The sequence below is a fragment of the Anguilla anguilla genome, chromosome 3 (genome assembly GCF_013347855.1).
Source record: "Anguilla anguilla isolate fAngAng1 chromosome 3, fAngAng1.pri, whole genome shotgun sequence".
Taxonomy (NCBI): Eukaryota; Metazoa; Chordata; class Actinopteri; order Anguilliformes; family Anguillidae; genus Anguilla; species Anguilla anguilla.
Genome location: NC_049203.1, coordinates 70,813,912 through 70,838,218, shown reverse-complemented (window position 1 = coordinate 70,838,218; position 24,307 = coordinate 70,813,912). Strand labels below are relative to the sequence as shown.

General features: G+C 53.8%; 1 protein-coding gene across 2 annotated transcripts in view; it reads left to right on the top strand.

The window, feature by feature from the left end:
- Positions 1-23,404, top strand: part of LOC118222145 (immunoglobulin superfamily member 3-like) — a 59,796-nt gene extending 36,392 nt beyond the window's left edge. For both annotated transcript variants that reach the window (XM_035407486.1, XM_035407485.1), the window contains exons 4-10: positions 493-909; positions 5,825-6,211; positions 6,569-6,973; positions 9,724-10,125; positions 18,821-19,234; positions 22,334-22,759; positions 23,135-23,404. In XM_035407486.1, coding sequence (XP_035263377.1) covers positions 493-909; positions 5,825-6,211; positions 6,569-6,973; positions 9,724-10,125; positions 18,821-19,234; positions 22,334-22,759; positions 23,135-23,385 — 2,702 coding nt within the window. In that variant the 3' untranslated portion in view covers positions 23,386-23,404. The remainder of the gene's footprint in view (positions 1-492; positions 910-5,824; positions 6,212-6,568; positions 6,974-9,723; positions 10,126-18,820; positions 19,235-22,333; positions 22,760-23,134) is intronic.
- The last annotated feature ends 903 nt before the right edge of the window (positions 23,405-24,307 follow it).

Sequence of the window (24,307 nt, the reverse complement as noted above, 5' to 3'; positions counted from 1 at the left end):
CTGGTCTGATTTAAAGGGTGGGGCTAATAAGCTTGATCTGTGCATGCCTTCAGACACAATGGGCCTGTTTCTAAAGATGTCAAGGTTGAACAGCTCAGAAATCTCTCTCTCTTTCTCTCTCTTGTGTGAGCTGTGATTGGCTGGCCGCTGTTTGATTGTGTGAGCTGTGATTGGCTAGCTGCTGTTTGATTGTCAGTGGCCATGCAATCCGACGCTCGTGTGAGCAGTGATTGGCTAGCCACTGTTTGATTGTGTGAGCAGTGATTGGCTAGCCGCTGTGTGATTGTGTGAGCTGTGATTGGCTAGCCGTTGGATGCCTGTGTGAGGTGTTATTGGCTAGATGCTGTGCGAGCTGTGATTGGCTAGCCGCTGTATGATTGTGTGAGTTGTGATTGGCTGGCCGTTAGACGTGTGTGTGAGCTGTGATTGGCTAGCCGTTGGGTGCGTGTGTGAGTGACAGCAGCACTGACCTATGCGCTCTCTCCCTGGCAGTGATTGCGGACACGCTGAGCGTGACATCGCCGGCGCAGACGCTGGAGAAGGTGGAGGGCGACGTCCTGCAGCTCACCTGTGAGGTGACCCGGCAGACCGCTCAGCACACGCACCTGTCCATGGGCTGGTACCTGCGGTCACCTGACCCCGCGGCCCCGCCCCAGGACCTCATCACGCTCTCCCGCGACTTCGTGCTCCGCCCCGGCGCCCCCTACCGCCAGCGCTTCGGCTCCGGGGACCTGCGGCTGGACAAGCTCAGCGGCGCCGCCTACAGGCTGACTGTCTACCAGCTGCAGCCGGCCGACCAGGGCCTGCTGTACTGCGAGGCTGCCGAGTGGATCCAGGACCCCGACCAGTCCTGGTACGCCATGGTCCGCAAGCAGGCCAACCAGACCACCCTCAGGGTCCAGCCTACAGGTGCGTGCCCGAAATTCACTCTATAGGGGCGTGAAGGAGAGAGTACCTCTGGACTGCTGGAGGACAGCCAGTTGGCCAAAATTCTGTCAATCTGTAGTGCCTCACATACCCGCTAGCTGTCTGAATCTGTAGTGCCTCACATACCCGCTAGCTGTCTGACTCTATAGTGCCTCACATGCCCACTAGCTGTCTGACTCTATAGTGCCTCACATGCCCACTAGCTGTCTGAATCTGTAGTGCCACACATGTCATGCCCGCTGTCCTGTAGGCCCTGTGGCACTAATTGCATGCTAGCTAATGGAACTCTAGGTAATCTAGCGCTAGCTAATTGAGCGCTATCTAATCGCATGCTAGCTAATCGAGGGCTAGCTAATCGAGGGCTAGCTAATCGAGCGCTAGCTAATCACGCGCTAGCTAATCGCGCGCTAGCAGACAGGGTCTTCCGTGGCGAAACAGACTCGGGTCCAGATGTCCCGGCAGTTCTCCTGGTCCTGGGACGTCCCGGAGGACGGGGGCGAAGCTGCTGTGCACTCTGGCGTTTGACTGGCCGCGGGGTGCAGCGGGAGCTCCGGCTGATTTTGGCAGGGCTCTGCCGTCCCGCCAAGGTCACCCCGAGCCGCTCACACCGCGGTTCTGCCCGTTAGACCCTCACAGCCGCTCACACCGCGGTTCTGCCCGCTAGACCCTCACAGCCGCTCCGACGCTCGGGGAGTGTTAACGAGCACAGAGCGCGGGCGGGAGGGAGCTGCTGAGGGTTTGGCGCGGCCGGGTTCCTGCAGTAATACTGGGAATGAGCAGCATTAGAAAGAGGAGCGAATGGGTCCAGGCTACACGCTTCTCTTTCGGCTGGTGCTTCCTGATGAAGTCTCAATTACTCTACTAATGGTTTCTAGGCAACCTAGAGCTGTGAGGCTCTGGGTAAATGAAATGTATTATTATTATTATTATTCATGATATCAATGATACTACTACTGCTATTACTAATAATAAAACATTGCATTTCATTAAGAATTTGCTTGGCAGATGCCTTTTCCAGAGTGACATACTGATTGCAGTATAAGTTATTGTGCATATATGTGTTTGTGCGTGCGTGCGTGCATGTGTGTGTGTGTGTGTGTGTGTGTGGTACTGGGTCATGTGATGGATCAGTAATTAAGTATAAGTGTGACACAGTAAAGGCGTTGTAAAGTGAGAGATGCAGCCCACACACTGCTCCCCCGTCGTTAGAGATCAGACCTGATAAATAGCCCAGCGTCTCGCTGAGGCAGGCTGGGGAACAGACCCCATGGCTCACACTCTTTATTCCTTTAGTACTCTGTTATTGTTCATGTTAATTGAGGGTAAGATGGGACCGTAGCAATAAAACGAAATGCTGAATTATTGATGTGCCTGTGCGTTTAGCTTTTTGTGTGGAAGCTGGATGTTTTTTATTCCTTTGGACTTTAGGCATTCTCTGCAGCCACACAGCCAATGAGCAACAAGGCTGCAGCCACACAGCCAATGAGAAACAAGACTGTAACCACACAGCCAATGGGTGACAAGGCTGCAGCCACACAGCCAATGGGTGACAAGGCTGCAGTCACACAGCCAATGGGTAACAAGGCTGCAGCCACACAGCCAATGGGTCACAAGGCTGTAGATGCCATGTCCCTGAAACCCACCAATGAGGGAGAGCCTGTAGTGAACAGTTTAATCATATGACCGATCAAAGAGGTGAAGACGTGACCGGTCACCAGTCCGTCATTGTGTGCCTGCTGACCGGTTAGCGATGTTGGCTGTGTGAGCGTTGTGCCATCTTACACAAATCACCAGGGAACCGCATCAGGAGAAAATGGCTTTCAGAATGCACGACTTCTTCAGAAGTGCTCCTTTTAAATAATCTTTATAATTGTGGCCTGGAGCAGGAGCTGAATAAGTAACTGTGAGGAAGTGGGATGAGCGAGCGGAGAGTGAGAGAGGCTGTGGGCTCAGGGCGGAGAGTGAGAGAGGCTGTGGGCTCAGGGCGGAGAGTGAGAGAGGCTGTGAGCTCAGGGCGGAGAGTGAGAGAGGCTGTGGGCTCAGGGCGGAGAGTGAGAGAGGCTGTGGGCTCAGGGCGGAGAGTGAGAGAGGCTGTGGGCTCAGGGCGGAGAGTGAGAGAGGCTGTGGGCTCAGGGCGGAGAGTGAGAGGCTGTGGGCTCAGGGCGGAGAGTGAGAGGCTGTGGGCTCAGGGCGGAGAGTGAGAGAGGCTGTGGGCTCAGGGTGGAGAGTGAGAGAGGCTGTGGGCTCAGGGTGGAGAGTGGAGAGGCTGTGGGCTCAGGGCGGAGAGTGAGAGAGGCTGTGGGCTCAGGGCGGAGAGTGAGAGAGGCTGTGGGCTCAGGGCGGAGAGTGAGAGAGGCTGTGGGCTCAGGGCGGAGAGTGAGAGAGGCTGTGAGCTCAGGGCGGAGAGTGAGAGAGGCTGTGGGCTCAGGGCGGAGAGTGAGAGAGGCTGTGGGCTCAGGGCGGAGAGTGAGAGAGGCTGTGGGCTCAGGTGAGCAGGTGGAGAGTGAGAGAGGCTGTGGGCTCAGGGTGGAGAGTGAGAGGCTGTGGGCTCAGGGCGGAGAGTGAGAGGCTGTGGGCTCAGGGCGGAGAGTGAGAGGCTGTGGGCTCAGGGCGGAGAGTGAGAGAGGCTGTGGGCTCAGGGCGGAGAGTGAGAGGCTGTGGGCTCAGGGCGGAGAGTGAGAGGCTGTGGGCTCAGGGCGGAGAGTGAGAGAGGCTGTGGGCTCAGGGTGGAGAGTGAGAGAGGCTGTGGGCTCAGGGTGGAGAGTGGAGAGGCTGTGGGCTCAGGGCGGAGAGTGAGAGAGGCTGTGGGCTCAGGGCGGAGAGTGAGAGAGGCTCTGGGCTCAGGGCGGAGAGTGAGAGAGGCTGTGGGCTCAGGGCGGAGAGTGAGAGAGGCTGTGAGCTCAGGGCGGAGAGTGAGAGAGGCTGTGGGCTCAGGGCGGAGAGTGAGAGAGGCTGTGGGCTCAGAGCGGAGAGTGAGAGGCTGTGGGCTCAGGGCGGAGAGTGAGAGGCTGTGGGCTCAGGGCGGAGAGTGAGAGGCTGTGGGCTCAGGGTGGAGAGTGAGAGAGGCTGTGGGCTCAGGGTGGAGAGTGAGAGGCTGTGGGCTCAGGGTGGAGAGTGAGAGGCTGTGGGCTCAGGGCGGAGAGTGAGAGGCTGTGGGCTCAGGGTGGAGAGTGAGAGGCTGTGGGCTCAGGGCGGAGAGTGAGAGGCTGTGGGCTCAGGGTGGAGAGTGAGAGGCTGTGGGCTCAGGTGAGCAGGTGGAGAGTGAGAGAGGCTGTGGGCTCAGGTGAGCAGGTGGAGAGTGAGAGGCTGTGGGCTCAGGGCGGAGAGTGAGAGAGGCTGTGGGCTCAGGGTGGAGAGTGAGAGGCTGTGGGCTCAGGGCGGAGAGTGAGAGGCTGTGGGCTCAGGGTGGAGAGTGAGAGGCTGTGGGCTCAGGTACACGGGGCTGAGTATCAGCACATCTGCCTGCCAGCCTGTGATGTGAGCTCCTCTCAGCCTGAATGGCATCAAAGCCCTTTAGCTGCTCCGCACTGAGCTGTGGCTTTCAGGCTGATGCGCACAGACGCTGTTAATTTGATCTCTCTTTTGATTTCGGGAAGAACGGAGGGGAATTTATAAATCTCTCTCTCTCTCTCTCTCTCTCTCATGCTCAGAGTTTGTTTGGTTAGATATTTATCATCATTTCCCCCGAGGCAAGCGCATTACCATCCTGTCTCTTCCTGTGAAAAAATTACTCTTTGATGAGGCGCAGGTTCAGTCTAGCTGCAGTGTGCTTCATCCTTCTCATTCCGTGTCTGATTCTGTTGCCTCTCACGCACACCACCACGCCTAATTTCAGCAGCTTCTGCGCTCATAATGTTCAGCTCCCAAACAATTAAACGGGCAATGAAACGGTCAGCATGATTAGCGCAGTTAACGAGCGTCGGAGCTTCAGTGGTGTTTCACATTCGCTCGCTCGTCTGGGGATGACTGCGGCTGTGTCTGGCCCTGCTGCTCCTTTCATTCAGCTGGCTGCTCGGCTGCTCTCTCTCTCTCTGAGTCATTCTGGATACGAGCCAGATCAGTGTGAGGCGTGTTTATCACATTAAGGCCAGAATGATCTGTGTTTGGAGCGAGTCTGTGTTGTGCTGGTTTTATGATGAATGAACGGAGATGTGGAGCCTAGCTTGCCCTGGTTTTGGGACAAGAGTCTTTTTAAACCAACGTCCCGTCACATTCAATCAGGTTAGTCATTCTTCTGTTTTCAGAGGGATCCTGATTCTCCTCGTTAGTGCAGAATGAAGGTTGTTCAGCTGACTGCCCTCACCACTCTGAGTGCTGAATTGTGTGCGTGTGCGTGCGTGTGCGTGCGTGTGTGTGTACGTGTGCCTGTGTGTGCGTGTCCTCACAGACAGGGACTTCAGTATCCAGGTGAACACTAACTTTGCGTGTGCGTGTGTGTGTGTGTGTGTGTGTGTGTGTGTGTGCGTGTGCGTGTCTGTGTGTGTGTCTGTGTCTGTGTCTGTGTCTGTGTGTGCGTGTGCGTGTGCGTGTGCGTGTGCGTGTGCGTGTGTGTGTCTGTGTCTGTGTGTGCGTGTGCGTGTGCGTTTGTGTGTGCGTGTGTGTCTCTGTGTGTCTGTGTGCGTGTGCGTGTGCGTTTGTGTGTGCGTGTGTGTCTCTGTGTGTCTGTGTGCGTGTGCGTTTGTGTGTGCGTGTGTGTCTCTGTGTGTCTGTGTGCGTGTGCGTGTGCGTGTGTCTGCGTGTGTGTCTCTGTGTGTCTGTGTGCGTGTCCTCAGACAGGGACTTCAGTATCCAGGTGAACACTAACTTTGCGTGTGTGTGTTCGTGTGCGTGTGCGCGTGTGTGCGCGTGTGTGCGTGTGTGTGCGTGTGTGTCTGTGTGTGCGTGTGCGTGTCCTCAGACAGGGACTTCAGTATCCAGGTGAGCTCGGAGCGGCGGGCCTACCTGGCCGGGGAGCCGTTGGAGCTGCGCTGCGCCATCGAGGCGCAGAACGTGGCCGAGCGCTTCTTCTCGCTCTCCTGGGTGTTCAGCAGCTCGCCCGTGGCGCTGGTGGGGCCCAACGCCGTGCCGGTGTTCAGCGGCGACTACGCCGCGCGCGAGGCCGCCGGTCAGCTGACCGCGCGCAAGGAGAGCCCCTCCGTCCACCTGCTCAGGCTGCAGCACCTCAGAGCAGAGGATTCTGGGAAATACATCTGCAGAGTCACCGAGCGGGAGAGGACGCCCACCGGCGAATTTGTGGACCGGACCAAGAGGTCTCGCAACGTCCAGATCTCCGTGCAGCCCCTCAGTGAGTAACACTGCTTCCTATTGGCCCTCTCCACAGTAACACTGCTTCCTATTGGCCCTCTTCACAATAACACTGCTCATCTGTTCATCTTCCCTTTCTCTGTCCATCTCTGTCCATCTCGCCTTTCTCTAAAACAGACTTTTATTTTGAAAGGAGATTCTCGGTGTTACCAAAGCATTTTCACAACCTATCAGAACACCTGTCCTAACACACATCATGAATGTGTACCAATGTAAATAAGCAAATTATTTTAATAAGATGCTGTAAATGTGTGAAATAAAAAACTCTCTCCCCCCCTCCCCCCTTCCCTCTCTCCCCCCCTCCCCCATCCCTCTCCCTCTCTCTCTCCCCCCTCAGAGAGTAACATCAGTGTGCTGTTGTTCAGCAACTCGTCGGAGGTGCAGGAGGGGGACCCGTTGGCTCTGAGCTGTTCGGTGCGGGGGGCGTCGGACGGGGCGGGGGCTCTGTCCGTGACGTGGGAGTGGGCGGACGGGCGTGGCGGGGAGGCGCAGGAGCTGGCTTCCGTGGACCGGGACGGGACGGTGCGGGCGGGACCCTCGTACCGCGAGCGCAGCAGCTATGGCGGGGTGGGCGTGGAGCGCGTGCAGGGCGACACCTTCGCCCTCCTGCTGCGCCGCGCCCTGCCCAGCGACGCGGGACAGTACCGCTGCACCGCCACCGAGTGGCTGCAGCGCCCCCTGCTGGCCTGGGAGAAGATCGGACAGAAGACCGGGACCAAGACCCTGACCGTCAGAGCCATCGGTGAGCTGGTGGGGGTGGGGTGGGGGGGGGGTGGGGGGTGGTGAGCTCCCAGCTCTCTGCTGCTTGTTAGTGTACTGTTGCTGTCTGCGTCTTTATTGCTGCTGTGGTGGATTGTTTGGCCGAGAGGCCATGAAGCATCTGTCACACACCCTCCCTCCACACCTGAGACTGCCCACACAGACTTCCTCCACACCTGAGACTGCACACACAGACTGCCTCCACACACAGACTGCCTGCACACACAGACTGCACACACTGCACACACAGACTGCCTCCACACCTGAGACTGCACACACACACTGCCTCCATATACAAACTGCACACACAGGCTGCCCACACAGACTGCACACACTGCACACACAGACTGCCTCCACACCTGAGACTGCTCACACAGACTGCCCACACAGACTGCACAGATTGCACACACAGATTGCACACACAGACTGCACACACAGACTGCCTCTACATACAGACTGCACACACACTGCACACACAGACTGCCTCTACATACAGACTGCACACACAGACTGACTGCGGACTGGGGTCACAGGAGTGTGCTCTGTGTGGCAGTGTACAGTATCAGGAATAAAGTGTGGGGATAAAAAAAGTTCAGCAGAGTTAATGAAAATGAAGTACATGTTTTTGCCAGTGAACTAGTAAAACACCAGGCTGGAAAATGTTTAAATTATAAAAATGACTGTTCTCTCTCTAGCTTTCTTTCTTACTTACTCTCACCCTTGCGTGCTCCCTCTACACCTTCCTCCCCTCTCTCTTTCTCTCTCCCTCTCTCTCTCTCCCTCCCTCCCTCCCTCCCCCCTTCTCTCTCTCTCTCTCTCTCTCACTCATCCCTTGCTCTTTTCTTTTGCGTTTTTTGGCAGGGTTTGCGCTCTAATCTGATATCAGTTGAAGCATAGCGGGGTGCTTTTGGGGGGATTATGGAACCCATCTGTGCAGGACACGCTGTGTACGGGCGGTGTAATGCGCTTATGTGTTTTTGGCTTTCCTGTGAGTGGTTTGACCCGTTTCAGGTCACCTTTCGCCGCAGGGCTGGAGCGGGGCTCAGCCGGGTTCTGGAGGTTCTGAATGCAATGGGACACAATTTCCTTTATTTTCTGCAGTTTTTTTTGTTGCAGTTTTTTAATCTTCATGCTGATAAAAGCTGAACCCTGAGGCAGCTGGTCTGCTGTCAGGAGGAGCTCATGCAGCAGCGAGCGGAGGACTCCTGGGGGGGGGGCTATTTGCGCTGGACTCCTGGGGGGGGGAAGGAGGCTATCTGCGCTGGACTCCTGGGGGGAAAGGAGGCTATCTGCACTGGACTCCTGGGGGGGGGAAGGAGGCTATCTGCGCTGGACTCCTGGGGGGGAAGGAGGCTATCTGCGCTGGACTCCTGGGGGGGAAGGAGGCTATCTGCGCTGGACTCCTGGGGGGGAAGGAGGCTATCTGCGCTGGACTCCTGGGGGGGAAGGAGGCTATCTGCACTGGACTCCTGGGGGGGGAAGGAGGCTATCTGCACTGGACTCCTGGGGGGGGAAGGAGGCTATCTGCACTGGACTCCTGGGGGGGGGAAGGAGGCTATCTGCACTGGACTCCTGGGGGGGGGAAGGAGGCTATCTGCACTGGACTCCTGGGGGGGGGGAAGGAGGCTATCTGCGCTGGACTCCTGGGGGGGGAAGGAGGCTATCTGCGGTGGACTCCTGGGGGGGGGGGAGGAGGCTATCTGTGCTGGACTCCTGGGGGGGGGGGGGGGGGGGAGGCTATCTGCGCTGGACTCCTGGGGGGGGGGGGGGGGGGGGGAGGCTATCTGCACTGGACTCCTGGGGGGGGGGGGGGGGGGGAGGCTATCTGCACTGGACTCCTGGGGGGGGGGGAGGAGGCTATCTGCGCTGGACTCCTGGGGGGGGGGGGGGGAGGCTGTCTGCGCTGGACTCCTGGGGGGGGGGAGGAGGCTATCTGTGCTGGACTCCTGGGGGGGAAGGGGGCTATCTGCGCTGGACTCCTGGGGGGGGGAGGAGGCTATCTGTGCTGGACTCCTGGGGGGGGAAGGGGGAGGCTGTCTGCGCTGGTCAGAGACGTAGCCGACCCGCACAGGCTAATGACAGGGCTCAGGGAAAGGCTGTGGGGCCTGACCTGCATTCGGGGGGACTGCAGCTATGACCTGCGCCCCCCAGGAGAACTGCCAATGCCCCCCCCCCCCCCCCCCCCCCCCCGGGACTCAAACCTGCAGCAGCCTTGGTGCTCGCCTTTGCCCACTGAAGCAGACTGCTGTGCTTCAGGCTTAAGGGTGTGGTGTCTGTGCTTCTCCTGAAGCAGACTGCTGTGCTTCAGGCTTAAGGGTGTGGTGTCTGTGCTTCAGTCTGCTGGGCTCTTAAAGCTGATGGGTTATGATTATGCTGAGCTCAGCAAATGAACAGTAAACACAGCCAAAGGGCACCAGAATGCGAGCTTGCTAAGCTCAGCATCGCTACGTTTCTCCTGACCGCTGTCTCTCAGTACCCATGATTCCTCTGGTCGCAATGACTCCTGACCTCTATGCACAGGCCTGTCAGTGAGAGATTGAGCTTTACACTTTCTATTGAACAGAACCTGAATGAATGTTCCATTTTTTTTCAACGGACCTTTACTTCTTACTAGTTTATAAAGTGGTTGTAGACTGAACAAGGTCAAGGCCTGTGCAGGAAGTTTGGTCAGATAAACAATGAGCCTCTTTTAACAATCGCACACTCTCTGACCTTTGACCTGTTGTTTCCCAGAATCCTCCTTCTTCATCGCGGCGTCGTCGCGGACGCCGAGCGTGACGTTTGGCGACTCGTTCGACCTGCAGTGCGTGGTGAAGCTGCCCCCCCGTGCCCCCCTCTCCGTCACCTGGCACTTCCAGCCGCCGGAGGGGGTGGGCCCGCCCCGCGAGCTGGTGACCCTGTCGCTGGACGGGACGCTGCAGTGGGGGGAGCAGCTGGGGGGCTGGGCCATACGGGCCTCGCTGGACCGCTCCAGCTCCAACAGGAACTTCCGTCTGAGCGTGAGCAGGGCGGGGCTACGGGAGGCTGGGACCTACCAGTGCTCCGCCCACCTGTGGAGGCTCAACTACGACGGCACCTGGGCCAGGGTCGCCAACCGCACCTCCAACCTGCTGGGCATCAGCGTGCTGAAGCCAGGTGAGTCCTGCGAGGAGGGGGGCCAGTGTGCACGGGTGGGGGCCAACACATGTGCTATGAGAGAGGGAAGGAGGGAGGGAGGGAGGGAGGGAGAGAGGGAGAGGGAGAGGGAGAGAAGACTGCAGGTCTTAAGCATTCTGATGTTATAATGCTGTTATAATGCTGAAGTTTCAGCGCTAGGGGTAGATCTCTGGAATAATGACAGCTGACAGGGACTTCCTGTGGAAACACTCGCATATGCGCATTATCCACGTGCATGACAAACACCACTCACAGGTCCAGAGCGCAGTTAAGCTGGGTTCGGTTAGGGTTAGGGGGGTTAGGGTTAGGGTTAGGGGGGTTAGGGTTAGGGTTAGGGGAGTTAGGATTAGGGGGGGTTAGGGTTAGGGTTAGGGAGTTAGGGTTAGGGTTAGGGGGGTTAGGGTTAGGGGAGTTAGGGTTAGGGTTAGGGGGGTTAGGGTTAGGGTTTGGGAAGTTAGGATTGGGGGGTTAGGGTTAGGGGAGTTAGGGTTAGGGTTAGGGGGGTTAGGGTTAGGGTTAGGGGAGTTAGGATTAAGGGGGGTTAGGGTTAGGGGGGTTAGGGTTAGGTTTGCTGGGGGTGGGGCGCAGGCGTCAGTGTGGGGGTGGGGCGCAGGCGTCAGTGTGGGGGTGGGGCGCAGGCGTCAGTGTGGGGGTGGGGCGCAGGCGTCGGTGTGGGGGTGGGGCGCAGGCGTCGGTGTGGGGGTGGTAATCTCGCTGCTGTGACACAGGCTGGATTAGGCTGCTTCCTGTGTGCCCACTGCTGGATGAGTGGCTGGACTGCAGCCCAGTCTCATTCAGACACACAGCATGTAGAATAACGCGTACTGCCCCACTGTGTGTGTGTGTGTGTGTGTGTGTGTGTGCGGCCACAGAGCACATAGGCTGTGCTGCGTGTTTCTGTCCCCTAAAGGGGACATGTCTAATCTTTACTGGACCATCACAGTAAAGATTTGTGTGCAGGGATTGAAGGTGAGCTTGTGAAAGCACTGTAATAATAAAAAAATAACTATAGTGTTCAGGGTGGGGGGGGGGGCTGGGGGGGTTACCCAGCTGGTGGGGGTGATGAGGAGCTTGCAGTGAAACTGAAGCGATGCCTAAAAGTGCTGGAACTACCAGTATTGTGACTTCCGGCATGGTTTCAGAGAGTTTCAGAGTGGTTTAGTAATGGAACACCTGCATTGTGATGTCATCAGGCATTGTTTCAGAGTGTAGTTTAGAAATTGAACACCTTCAGCATTGTGATGTCATCAGCCATTTTTTCAGGGCGTGTTTAGAAATGGAACACTGGAAACTTTCAGTATTGTGATGTCATCCTCAGTTCATTGTCAGTTAAAGGCACTGGTGACTGAGCGATTCGGGTTTTTTTTTGCTTATATCGTGCGTTTTTTTGCTTATTTATATTCTTTTCATTGGAGCTCAACATAATCACTCCCTTACTGGTCAGAGCAGAGATATATCTGCTAGCCTGTGGGTATGTGGCATAATAATGTAGCAGGGACCCAGACAGCTCTGGCTGATTTAAACCCACCATGGCCGTGGCAGAATTAAACTGTTTCCCCCCGCCTCAACCCCCCCTTTCATAATCTGGAGACATTACCCTGTCCCAGGCTTGATCCTGCAATTACAGACTTCCCCAGTGCTGCTGAGGAGCACTGTAATGACAGTGCCACTCCGGATATTTCCCTCTCTCATTCCTGTGTGCCACATTTACTGTACTATGTTTATGAGCATCCTGCTCTAAAACAACAGCATATTGGCCACCCAAGCAAAAAGAGATTTGGTACCAGTTGCTTTTTTATTAGTTCTGTCTCCCTCAGAAATCCAATAAGCGCCAGTGCATGTTGCAATTCAGCTTTCTGCAGAGTCCCATGTCCGTACAACAGAGTAACACCCAAAGTAATGAGCACCCAGAGTAATACTCACAGTAATGAGCTCACAGAGTAATACTCAATAATGAGCTCACAGAGTAATACTCACTGTAATGAGCTCACAGAGTAACACCCACAGTAATGAGCTCACAGAGTAATACCCACAGTAATGAACGCTCAGAGTAATACCCTCAGTAATGAGCTCAGAGTAATACCCACAGTAATGAGCTCAGTAATACTCACAGTAATGAGCTCTCAGAGTAACACCCTCAGTAATGAGCGCACAGAGTAACACCCTCAGTAATGAGCTCACAGAGTAACACCCTCAGTAATGAGCGCTCACAGTAATGAGCTCACAGAGTAATACTCACAGTTATGAGCTCACAGAGTAACACCCTCAGTAATGAGCTCACAGAGTAACACCCTCAGTAATGAGCTCACAGAGTAATACTCACAGTAATGAGCTCACAGAGTAATACTCACAGTAATGAGCTCACAGAGTAATACTCACAGTAATGAGCTCACAGAGTAATACTCACAGTAATGAGCTCACAGAGTAACACCCTCAGTAATGAGCTCACAGAGTAACACCCTCAGTAATGAGCTCACAGAGTAACACCCTCAGTAATGAGCTCACAGAGTAATACTCACAGTAATGAGCTCACAGAGTAACACCCTCAGTAATGAGCTCACAGAGTAACACCCTCAGTAATGAGCGCTCAGAGTAACACCCTCAGTAATGAGCTCACAGAGTAACACCCTCAGTAATGAGCTCACAGAGTAATATCCACAGTAATGAGCTCACAGAGTAACACCCTCAGTAATGAGCTCACAGAGTAATATCCACAGTAATGAGCTCACAGAGTAACACCCTCAGTAATGAGCTCACAGAGTAATATCCACAGTAATGAGCGCTCAGAGTAATATCCACAGTAATGAGCTCACAGAGTAACACCCTCAGTAATGAGCTCACAGAGTAACACCCTCAGTAATGAGCTCACAGAGTAACACCCTCAGTAATGAGCTCACAGAGTAACACCCTCAGTAATGAGCGCTCAGAGTAACACCCTCAGTAATGAGCTCACAGAGTAACACCCTCAGTAATGAGCTCACAGAGTAACACCCTCAGTAATGAGCGCTCAGAGTAATACTCACAGTAATGAGCTCAGAGTAATACTCACAGTAATGAGCTCAGAGTAATACTCACAGTAATGAGCGCTCAGAGTAACACCCTCAGTAATGAGCGCTCAGAGTAACACCCTCAGTAATGAGCTCACAGAGTAACACCCTCAGTAATGAGCGCTCAGAGTAACACCCTCAGTAATGAGCGCTCAGAGTAACACCCTCAGTAATGAGCTCACAGAGTAACACCCTCAGTAATGAGCGCTCAGAGTAACACCCTCAGTAATGAGCTCACAGAGTAACACCCTCAGTAATGAGCGCTCAGAGTAACACCCTCAGTAATGAGCTCACAGAGTAACACCCTCAGTAATGAGCTCTCAGAGTAACACCCTCAGTAATGAGCTCACAGAGTAACACCCTCAGTAATGAGCTCTCAGAGTAACACCCTCAGTAATGAGCGCTCAGAGTAACACCCACAGTAATGAGCGCTCAGAGTAATACTCACAGTAATGAGCTCTCAGAGTAACACCCTCAGTAATGAGCTCACAGAGTAACACCCTCAGTAATGAGCGCTCTAATTGGTCTGGCCGCTCGCCCCCTCTTCATGCTTTGGAGCTGTAATCTGCCAGAGAGAGAAGTGCTCGTTTCCTCATTAGAGTCTCTGCTGAGAGAGACTGCTTTGGCACTACTCTGCCTGGGTCTGCTCTTGCCAACAAAGCATATTTTAATTTGAGAGGGAAGAGAGAGTGAAAGGGGGAGGGAGGGAGAGAGAGAAAGATAGAGCAAGGGGGAGAGGGAGAAAGAGATAGCGAGAGATAGAGAGGGAGAGCAAGTGAGCAGGAGAGAGAAGAGGCAGAGAGCACAAGAGAGTGCATGAGAGAGAAAAGAGAGAAATATTTCTGCAGTTGAACATGATGACAGAGGGAGAAGTGTGTGCAATAGCATGTCCTACTTAAAACTCCAGCTAAACGCCCAGTGTTCCTCTTCTCTGAAGTGTTCTCAGTGTGTAACTTACTGCCCTTGTTTACTGCCCCCATGGGGAAGTTGTTCTGGAAACATGGAGCATCCCACAGTTATATGCAATTTATACAAGGAAACATGAAATTTACGCTAGACTGTGTGCTGTTAGTGAATTTCTTTCTGCTTGTAATGTTATTTATCGTGCGTGTGTGTGTGTGTGTGCGTGCGTGCGTGTGTGCGTGCGTGTGAGGGGAGGATTGGTTCAGAAACTGATTTTTTAGATGCTTTAAACTTGAAAAAACCAGTCAATCTCTGTGACCTTTAAAATCATTAACCCCCCCCCCCCCTCGTCTCCACCGTTCATCACCCCCCTCCCCCCCCAATCACCAACCAAAACTCGTCTCTCAAAATCGATCATCACTTTACTGTCCATCTCTCTATCTCTGATTGGGACATCTGCTGTTTACTGAACCAATGCTGTCCTTTTGATTGGCTGAGACCAGTTTGTGATTGGATGACGTGACCTACCACACCCTGCGATGTATGCATACTCTCTCGGATGCACGGGTGCATCTCTGTCATCCAGAGAATTCCCAGCATGCTTTGCTCCTCCATGACTGCCTGCTTCCCCTATGAGGGTGAGGACCAATGAAGGGATCGGCCTCGTTAGGGCGCTTAATTACCGTTCTGGACAGGGCTGTGATTGGCCTGGTGGAGCCAGAGGTTTAAGAGCTGCATTAGCATACCACGTACAGCGCCGAGCTGCCCGGTCCTGGGCTGGATTTGTGGGTTTCCACCGCAGAACCACAGGGTGCTTACGGTGGGATTAACGTGTGCTGCGTATTTAAATTGTGATACAGACAAAAACGGGTAACAACTGGATTTCTGTCTGACTCCAGAAAGACAAAGAGAGGTGAAAGCAGAGAGAGCACAATGCAGGTCAAAGCTCAGGAACTTTAAATAAATTAGGGAGACGCATTGGAATTTAAAATTAACCTACAGGGTCCAAGTTAAACTATGCGGTCGTTCCCTGCACTTGGAACGGTACTTCTCTCTAGGGTTTTCAACACACTTGTTCCTGGTTATGGTTATACACTTTGTTGTACGTCGCTCTGGATAAGAGCGTCTGCCAAATGCCTGTAATGTAATGTAAAATAGCTAGCTAACGAGCTGTCTGTGTCAGTTTTTTGAGAGCTAGCTGACTAGCCTTATGCACTGAGCTTATTTGCCCAGACCAAACTGTCTGAAGCTCTTAAATGGGCACTTTATGTGGCCTGGGCCCTGTTGAGGTATGTGTGAGCTTTGGTGCTCATTTCCTCTGTTCCCTCAGTCATTTCCTTCACCCCCTTTAATTAGCTGACAAACTCAGGCTCACATTAGACGTGGCATCTCGGGATATTTGGAGAAATGTGCGAAACGGAACGCGAGATTTCTTCTATTTTCAGAGGTGGCGGAACTCCGCGGGGAGAGCGAGAGAGAGAGGAAATTAGAGTGTGAAAGAGAGGAGAGATTTCCTGCGGAGGTGTGAACGGCATGTCGGCCTTCTACGAAAAGCCCAAAAAAACCAGGCCAGCCAGTGGGAGGGGCTTCTGGGGGGAAATGTAGAACATTGGGCCTGGAGTTTCCTCTGAAGCGCACAAACGTGAGGGACAGGGTGGAAACGGTTTGTTTGGGGGACTCTCGGGGGGAAAGCGGTGTGTGGAGCCGATTGTGTATTTAATAAATAACATAAAACAGAACCGGACCGCTGCTGCTGCAGTGTGCACAGAAATTAACTACAGAGACAGATATGACACCTGAGGAGAGAAAACACCGTCACAGACATGTTCTGCATACATAAGCACGTGCACACACATACGAGCACACACACACACACACACACACACACACACACACACACACACACACACGCACACACACACACACACACACACGCACACACACACATGCATACACACGCACACACACACACACACATACGAGCACACACACACATGCATACACACGCACACATGAACACACATGCATACACACACACACACACACACACACACACACATGTACACGCGCACACACGCATGCACATGCACACACACACACACGCATGCACACACACTTACCTTGCATGCCCTTGCAGACAAAACCTCCCACCTTGTATGCATACACACAGATACATCACACATGCTACTTACCACACCCTAGAGCATATAGACACTCTCTCATCACTTGTCTGTGAATCTGTAGTCTGGACGAACGCATGTACTTTCTGGGGCAAAAGGGAGGAGCCTCTGCCGCTGGGAGCCAGCGGCATCTTCCCTATTGGTTAATCAAACTGTCTGTCTCAGTGTGCCGGTTCCCCCCCCCCCCCCCCAACACCCCCTCTGTTCTGCAATCCATGTCCCGACTGAAACACACCAGCGACACGGACAAAGCTATCGAGCTAACCAAAGTTATCTGATAAAAACAGAATTATGGACAAATTCCAAGACGATTTTAATTCTGTTATATCACAGATTTGCCAAATACATAGTGTGACTTTGTTGAAGGACCTTCAGCGCGTATGTTTGGATACGCTGTTATCAAACAGAGACGTACTCGCTTGCTTGCAAACAGGATTTGGCAAAAGTTTATTTTTTCAAGCGTGGCCTACAATATGCGGTCTGCTATCAAATGGAGCAAGTGGAATTGTTGAACTAAAAAAGAATTAAATAAATAAATGTATCATCGATAAATAAATTGTATTTGTTTCTTTTATTATTGAACCTCGAACTGCAGACTCTGCATATCTCGGTGATAAACTTCGATGGTGTGGTCGGTGCTCTGACGTTAAAGTTAGCCGTTTCCCGCAAATAGTGGCGAACTGATGCAGGTCTGTGGAAAAGTTTTCCTCCGGTAATGTTTTTCCAGTGCACGTTTCAGACCTCGCCTGGCCAAAATCATCACCACATTTGGAGCGCCGCACCTCTGCACTCTGATTGGTTGAAGGTTGCCTCCTTCGTTTATGCCTAGAACATCAAGGCATCGGCCAGGCTCTGTTGAGCGAAGTGAAAAAAGAGACAGGCTCGCGAGGCTAGTGGATCTGTGACACTCATGCAGGCCGTGTGCATTATGGGCCTGAACCCCGTTCCACTCAGCCGCAGGCCGTGTGCATTATGGGCCTGAACCCCGTACCTCTCAGCCGCAGGCCGTGTGCATTATGGGCCTGAACCCCGTTCCACTCAGCCGCAGGCCGTGTGCATTATGGGCCTGAACCCCGTTCCACTCAGCCGCAGGCCGTGTGCATTATGGGCCTGCACCCCGTTCCACTCAGCCGCAGGCCGTGTGCATTATGGGCCTGAACCCCGTTCCACTCAGCCGCAGGCCGTGTGCAATATGGGCCTGAACCCCGTACCTCTCAGTCGCAGGCCGTGTGCATTATGGGCCTGAACCCCGTTCCACTCAGCCGCAGGCCGTGTGCAATATGGGCCTGAACCCCGTACCTCTCAGTCGCAGGCCGTGTGCATTATGGGCCTGAACCCCGTACCCCTCAGCCACAGGCCGTGTGCATTATGGGCCTGAACCCCGTTCCACTCAGCCACAGGCCGTGTGCATTATGGGCCTGAACCCCGTACCTCTCAGCCGCAGGCCGTGTGCATTATGGGAGTGAACCCCGTACCTCTCAGCCACAGGCCGTGTGCATTATGGGAGTGAACCCCGTACCTCTCAGCCACAGGCCGTGTGCATTATGGGCCTGAACCCCGTACCGCTCAGCCGCAGGCCGTGTGCATTTCCTGCTAGGGTGGCGGTTAGCGGGAAATTGGATTAGCGCTGCGCTGTTTAATGGTGGTGGTGATATAAACGATGCTCTCCATGATCCTGATGCACTCTGAGCTTCTCAGCTAACTTTCTGAATTAGCCCTCGCTAATGACAGAAATGTGTGTGTTTGCATACGGGTGTGTGTGTGTCTGTCTGTGTGTGTGTGTGTGTGTGTGTGGGTGTGTGTGTGTCTGTGTGTGTGTGTGGGTGTGTGTCTGTGAGAGCATGTGAGTGTGTGTGTGTCTGTGTGTCTGTGTGTGTGTGTGTGGGTGTGTGTGTGAGAGCATGTGTGTGTGTGTGTGTGTGTGTGTCTGTGTGTCTGTGTGTGTGGGTGTGTGTGTGTGAGAGCATGTGTGTGTCTGTCTGTGTGTGTGTGTGTGTGTATCTGTGTGTGTGTGGGTGTGTTTATGTTGCTTTCAGCATGAGTTGAACTTGCTCCCACTCCTTTAAATTCACTGTCAAGCTTGCTTTACAGGAATTTATCAAAATACATTCATTAATATTGGTAAAGTGTATAGTACAACATTTAAAAAGGCACACAGATGAATAATTAATAAATGCTAAGGATAACTGGTAGTAAAATACATAATAAAAATGATCACAGTAATCATGAAAACTACAATAACAATCATATTTATTACTGTCTGAACAACGCCAACTACTCCAGCTTTACCGTCATAACCCCACCAGAGATAGACCCTAATCTCTCTCTCTCTCTCTCTCTCTCTCTCTCTCTCTCTCACTCTCTCTCTCTCTCTCCCCCCCCCTCTCTCTCTCTCTCCCCCCCCCCCTCTCTCTCTCCCCCCCTCTCTCTCTCTCTCTCCCCCCCCCTCTCTCTCTCTCTCTCTCTCTCCCCCCTCTCTCTCTCTCTCTCTCGCTCTCTCTCCCCCCTCTCTCTCTCTCTCTCTCCCCCCCCCCCTCCCTGCAGTGAGCAGGCTGCGGGTGCAGAAGGCCAATCAGAGCCTGTGGTTTGTGGAGGACAGCAGCGTGCGGGTGAACTGCTCCGTGGAGGCGCAGACCAGTCCGTACGCGCAGCACGCGGTGCTGTGGTACGCGTGGAAGGGCCCGGAGCCCCACAGCGCCCCCGAGCTGCTGCTGAAGACCACGCGCCCGGCGGGGCTCCAGTACGGTCTGTACGCGGAGGAGGAGCGGCTGGACAGGCGCCTGCAGGCCGAGCGGCTCTCCCCCCGCCTCTACGGCCTCACCCTGCACCGCGCAGAGCTCAGCGACTCCGGGAGCTACTACTGCCAGGTGGAGGAGTGGCTGCTCGACCCCGAGGGCAGCTGGTACCACCTCGCCCGCGACACCTCCGGCTTCACACAGGTGTTCGTCACACAGCCAGGTAACCAAACACTTGCAGCCTCACCTGCACCCACACACAGCCCAAACACCTAAACACTCACGCAGCCCAAACACCCAAACACCTGCACACTCACACAGCCCAAACACCTGCACCCTCACCTGCACCCTCACACAGCCCAAACACCTGCACACTCACACAGCCCAAACACAACCCAAACACCCAAACACCTGCACCCTCACGCAACCCGCACCCTCACACAGCCCAAACACCCAAACACCTGCACCCTCACACAGCCCAAACACCTGCACCCTCACGCAACCCAAACACCTGCACCCTCACACAGCCCAAACACCCAAATACCTGCACCCTCACACAGCCCAAACACCTGCACCCTTACCTGCACCATCATACAGCCCAAACACCTGCACCCTCACACAACACAAACACCTGCACACTCACACAGCCCAAACACCTGCACCACAGTTTTGTCTCCGCAACTTCTACATCTATAGTTTTAAGTTTTATTATTTTTAATTCTGCATGAGCTGTGGATCAGGTCCACCTGCAGCAAAGCAAGTTCAAAGGAAAACTGCAGATTTATGCTAATTCCTTTTTTAATCTTTTTTTCATTTTGTGGTGGCATTCTTTCCATCTTGGAGTCTGCTGCACAGATTTAAATATTATTTAATATTATGAGGTCTCAGAGTTTTTAATATCATCACTCTGATTTCCTTTTCTAATTCTGTGATCTTCTCCCTTTTCATGCCTGTTTTGGGTCTGCTGGCCTCTGCCGTGGCTTAGCTTACACACATTACACACGTTACACACGTTACACACATACACACATTACATACATACACACATTACACACATTACACACATACACACATTACACACATTACACACATTGCATTTACATTTTACACGTTACACTTCATCACCCATTTATTCACTGAAATTCCCTTTAGCCCTTCATGTTCATGACCTTGCCAAAGGTCATGGCCTCTACTGTTGCTCCCCCTGTTTGGGTTCAAACCGGCAACCTCCTTGTGATGTATAGATTTCCTGGACCACTGTGTCTCTTCTGCCCTTCAATATCACAGAAGAATATGGCATGTTTTTTTAAATATCTAATAACTCAACAGATTTCCAAATGGGTCTGGATCCTCGTGGGGGTGGGGGGGGGGGGTGCTGTGATAATCGGTCCGAGGCCTCGGTGCATTTCTCCTGCTAATGAGGAAGCGCGGCCATCTCTGGTTTTACGTCTCCAAGGAAACGCTCTCTCTTAAGCATCTGAGTTATGCGTTTGCCGGGAGGTGTGTTTCGGAGAAGAGCAGCGAGGCCAGCCGGCAGCGTTTCCCCGCTCTGGGCCGAGTGTGGAACAGCAGCTCAGCGCTGATGGGAACAGCGTCTCTGGACCTGGGAACAGCGTCTCTGGATCTGGGAACAGCGTCTCTGGACCTGGGAACAGCGCCTCTGGATATTGGAACAGCGTCCCTGGATCTGGGAACAGCATATCTGGACTTAGGAACAGCGTCTCTGAACTTAGGAACAGCGTCTCTGGATCTGGGAACAGCGTCACTGGACCTGGGAACAGCATCTCTGGATCTGGGAACAGTATCTCTGGATCTGGGAACAGCATCTCTGGACCTGGGAACAGCGTCTCTGAACTTAGGAACAACGTCACTGGACCTGGGAACAGCGTCTCTGAACTTAGGAACAGCGTCTCTGAACTTAGGAACAGCGTCTCTGGATCTGGAAACAGCGTCTCTGGATCTGGGAACAGCGCCTCTGGATCTGGGAACAGCGTCTCTGAACTTAGGAACAGCGCCTCTGGATATTGGAACAGCGTCTCTGGATCAGGGAACAGCATCTCTGGATCAGGGAACAGCGTCTCTGGATCTGGGAACAGCGCCTCTGGATCTGGGAAGAGCGTCTCTGAACTTAGGAACAGCGCCTCTGGATATTGGAACAGCATCTCTGGATCTGGGAACAGCGTCTCTGGATCTGGGAACAGCGTCTCTGAACTTAGGAACAGCGCCTCTGGATATTGGAACAGCGTCTCTGGATCTGGGAACAGCGCCTCTGGATCTGGGAACAGCATCTCTGAACTTAGGAACAGCGTCTTTGGACCTGGGAACATCGTCTCTGGATCTGGGAACAGCGTCTCTGAACTTAGGAACAGCGTCTCTGAACTTATGAACAGCGTCTCTGAACTTATGAACAGCGTCTCTGGATCTGGGAACAGCGTCTCTGAACTTAGGAACAGTGTCTCTGAACTTAGGAACAGCGTCTCTGAACTTAGGAACAGCGTCTCTGAACTTAGGAACAGCGTCTCTGGATCTGGGAACAGCGTCTCTGGATCTGGGAACAGCGTCTCTGACATTGTGGGATTTTTTAGCATTTGGTTCTTTGTGCTCCTCAGTTTGGCTGTTCTTGCCTATGAGGCTGGATCTCACTCACAGATGATCTCACTCACAGAAGAGCCTCTGAATCTCAGTATGAGGATGTAGCATTGGGAGATTCCCACTCCCTGGTCACGCTCTGAGCCAATGGTGTCCATCCGGCCCGTGGGCAGTCATGGGGTCACAGGGTCCCAAGGTCACAGGGTCACAGGTTGCAGGGTCACAGAGTCACAGGTTCGCAAGGTCACAGGGTGATGGGGTCACAGGGTTGCTTGGTCACAGATTGCAGGGTCACTGGTCACATGGTCACAGGTAGCAGGGTCACAGGTTCGCAAGGTCACAGGGTGATAGGGTCACAGGGTTGCTTGGTCACAGGGTTGTAGGGTAACAGGGTCACAGGTAACAGGGTCACAGGGTCGCTGGGTCACAGGGTGTAAGGTCGCGGGGTCACAGGGTCACAGGATGTGCTGGCTCTTCAGCGTTACTCAGTGCTGAGCGGATGGATTCCTCCGCTCACCTGCTTTACTGCGTCTGGCCTGGCTGCTCATTTTAAAGTTTAAACAAAACTGCTCCTCTGGGCACATTTAAATCTGCAGCCAGATTCACTGGCTACCTGCTACGCAAACGCAAATCACAGACCACACTCAGGGGTTACGCTGTAGGCGTGTTTAATCACAGACAGGACTGTCTGAGTGCTCACAGTATTAAAGCTGTTCTCCCTGCCCCCCCGCAGAAACGCGCCTGCAGGTGGAGGAGACGGTGTCAAACCTGACGGTGTCGGAGGCGGGTTCGATCCGGCTGGGCTGCAGCATCCTGTCCCAGTCCAGCCAAGACTCCCGCTTCTCCGTGGCCTGGTACCTGCAGCGGGCGGGCGGGGCCAGGGAGGGGGTGGAGCCCCAGTGCGTCTTCTCCATCGGACACGACGCCGTGTTCGGGAACGGGAACTGCAGCCCCGCAGAACCCTGGGGCCCAGAGTCCCGCCTGCTCTTCCAGAGGACGACCTCTGACCTCTACAGCCTGACCATCCAGAGGGCCCGGCCCGAGGATTCTGGGAAATACTACTGCCACGTGCAGGAGTGGCTGCTCAACCCACGCAACGCCTGGTACCGCCTCACCGCCAACAACTCCGGCCTTACCACCGTCACCGTCCTCCCCGCAGGTACGCTCTCTTTCTCTCTATCGCTCTCTCTCTCTCGCTCTCTCTATCGCTCTCTCTCTGTCTCTGTCTATCTGTCTCTATCCCTCTCTCTCTTTATCTCTCTCTCTGTCTGTCTGTATATCTCTCTCTCTCTATCCCTCTCTCTCTCTATCTCTCTCCCTCTCTCTCTATCTGTCTCTCTCCCACTCTCTCCCTCTCCCTCTCTGTCTCTCTCCCTCTATCTGTCGCCCTCCGTCTCTCTCTCCATAAATAGAAAAACTATTGAAAATGATAAAGGAAAATTGAATGATTGAAAAAGAAGGTATCTTTGTCCCTTCTCTCTCTCCTGCCCCCTCACCTCTCTTTCTCCCTCTCTCTCTCCCTCTCTATCCCTAGTTCCCTCGCTCCAGTCGGTGGTCTGTTCCAGCGAGTCGCTCTTCTACTTTGTGTTTTTCTACCCGTTCCCCATCTTCGGTGCCCTGCTCATCGCGCTGCTGCTGGTGCGCTACAAGACCCGCCAGGCCAGCCGCGGCCAGGACGGCAAGAACGGCGCCCCCTTGCTGTGGATCAAAGAACCGCACCTCAACTACTCCCCCACCTGCCTGGAGCCCCCGGCCCTGAGCCTGCACCCCGGGTCCGTGGATTAGGCCTCCCACCCCCAACCCCCCCCCCCCGCCCCCGGCCTGCACCCTAACGCCAACCCTGTCCTGAAACCCCTCCCCCTTTACCCCCCACACCTCTGGCAGGGGCCCCGTCCCTCACACTCATTAGGGTCATTACTGACTGTGTGTTTTTGGTAAATTTCACCATGGAAACACTCCCCCACCCAACCCTCTTACCCACAATCCCCTTACTCATAACCCTCTACCCCCACAATCCCCCACCCCCACATTTAAACCCACCCATTATCACCACCTTCTATACAGTGTAATTAGACCCCCCCCCCCCCCCCCCCCCGTCCTGAGTACAGTCCTCTCTATGGCTGTGAGCTTCTCTTCTGTGCTGCTGGTCCAGTTTTATTTTTATTTTTCCGTCTCTGGACACTTCCTTTTATACTTCATGCCTTTTTTTGGTCACATTGTTGACTGTTTACAGACTGTTTACATTTGTTATGAATGTCTTTTTTGTTAGCTTTTCACCACTGGTTGGAGTTGTGTTGTGTTTGAACAAATAGATTTGGAATCGTAACCGAAAGCAAACACTGCGGAGAAGAGGAGGAAGGGATGAAGAGGGTCCTGTGCTGCAGCCCAAAGACTGACTGGGGGGCGAAAGCGAACATTCACAGAAATAATTTAACTCCTTGCGCTACAAACTGGGCCCAGTCCTGACTGGTTGCCAGTAGCAACGTCGCACTTATGCTTCAGTGGATCTTTCCTTTGGACGGCGAGTCTGACTGTCCAGACTGAACTGGTCTGAGAATGTGCTGGCAACTGTGAACGCAGTAAAGCTTCTGAAGAGGCAAAACAAGAGCTTCGACAAAGGTTATGGTAGAGACTTTCACTGACTCGTTCTACCCCTTTCCCACTGTGGAGCTGGAACCAGACTGGCTCATTATACCCCTTTCCCGCT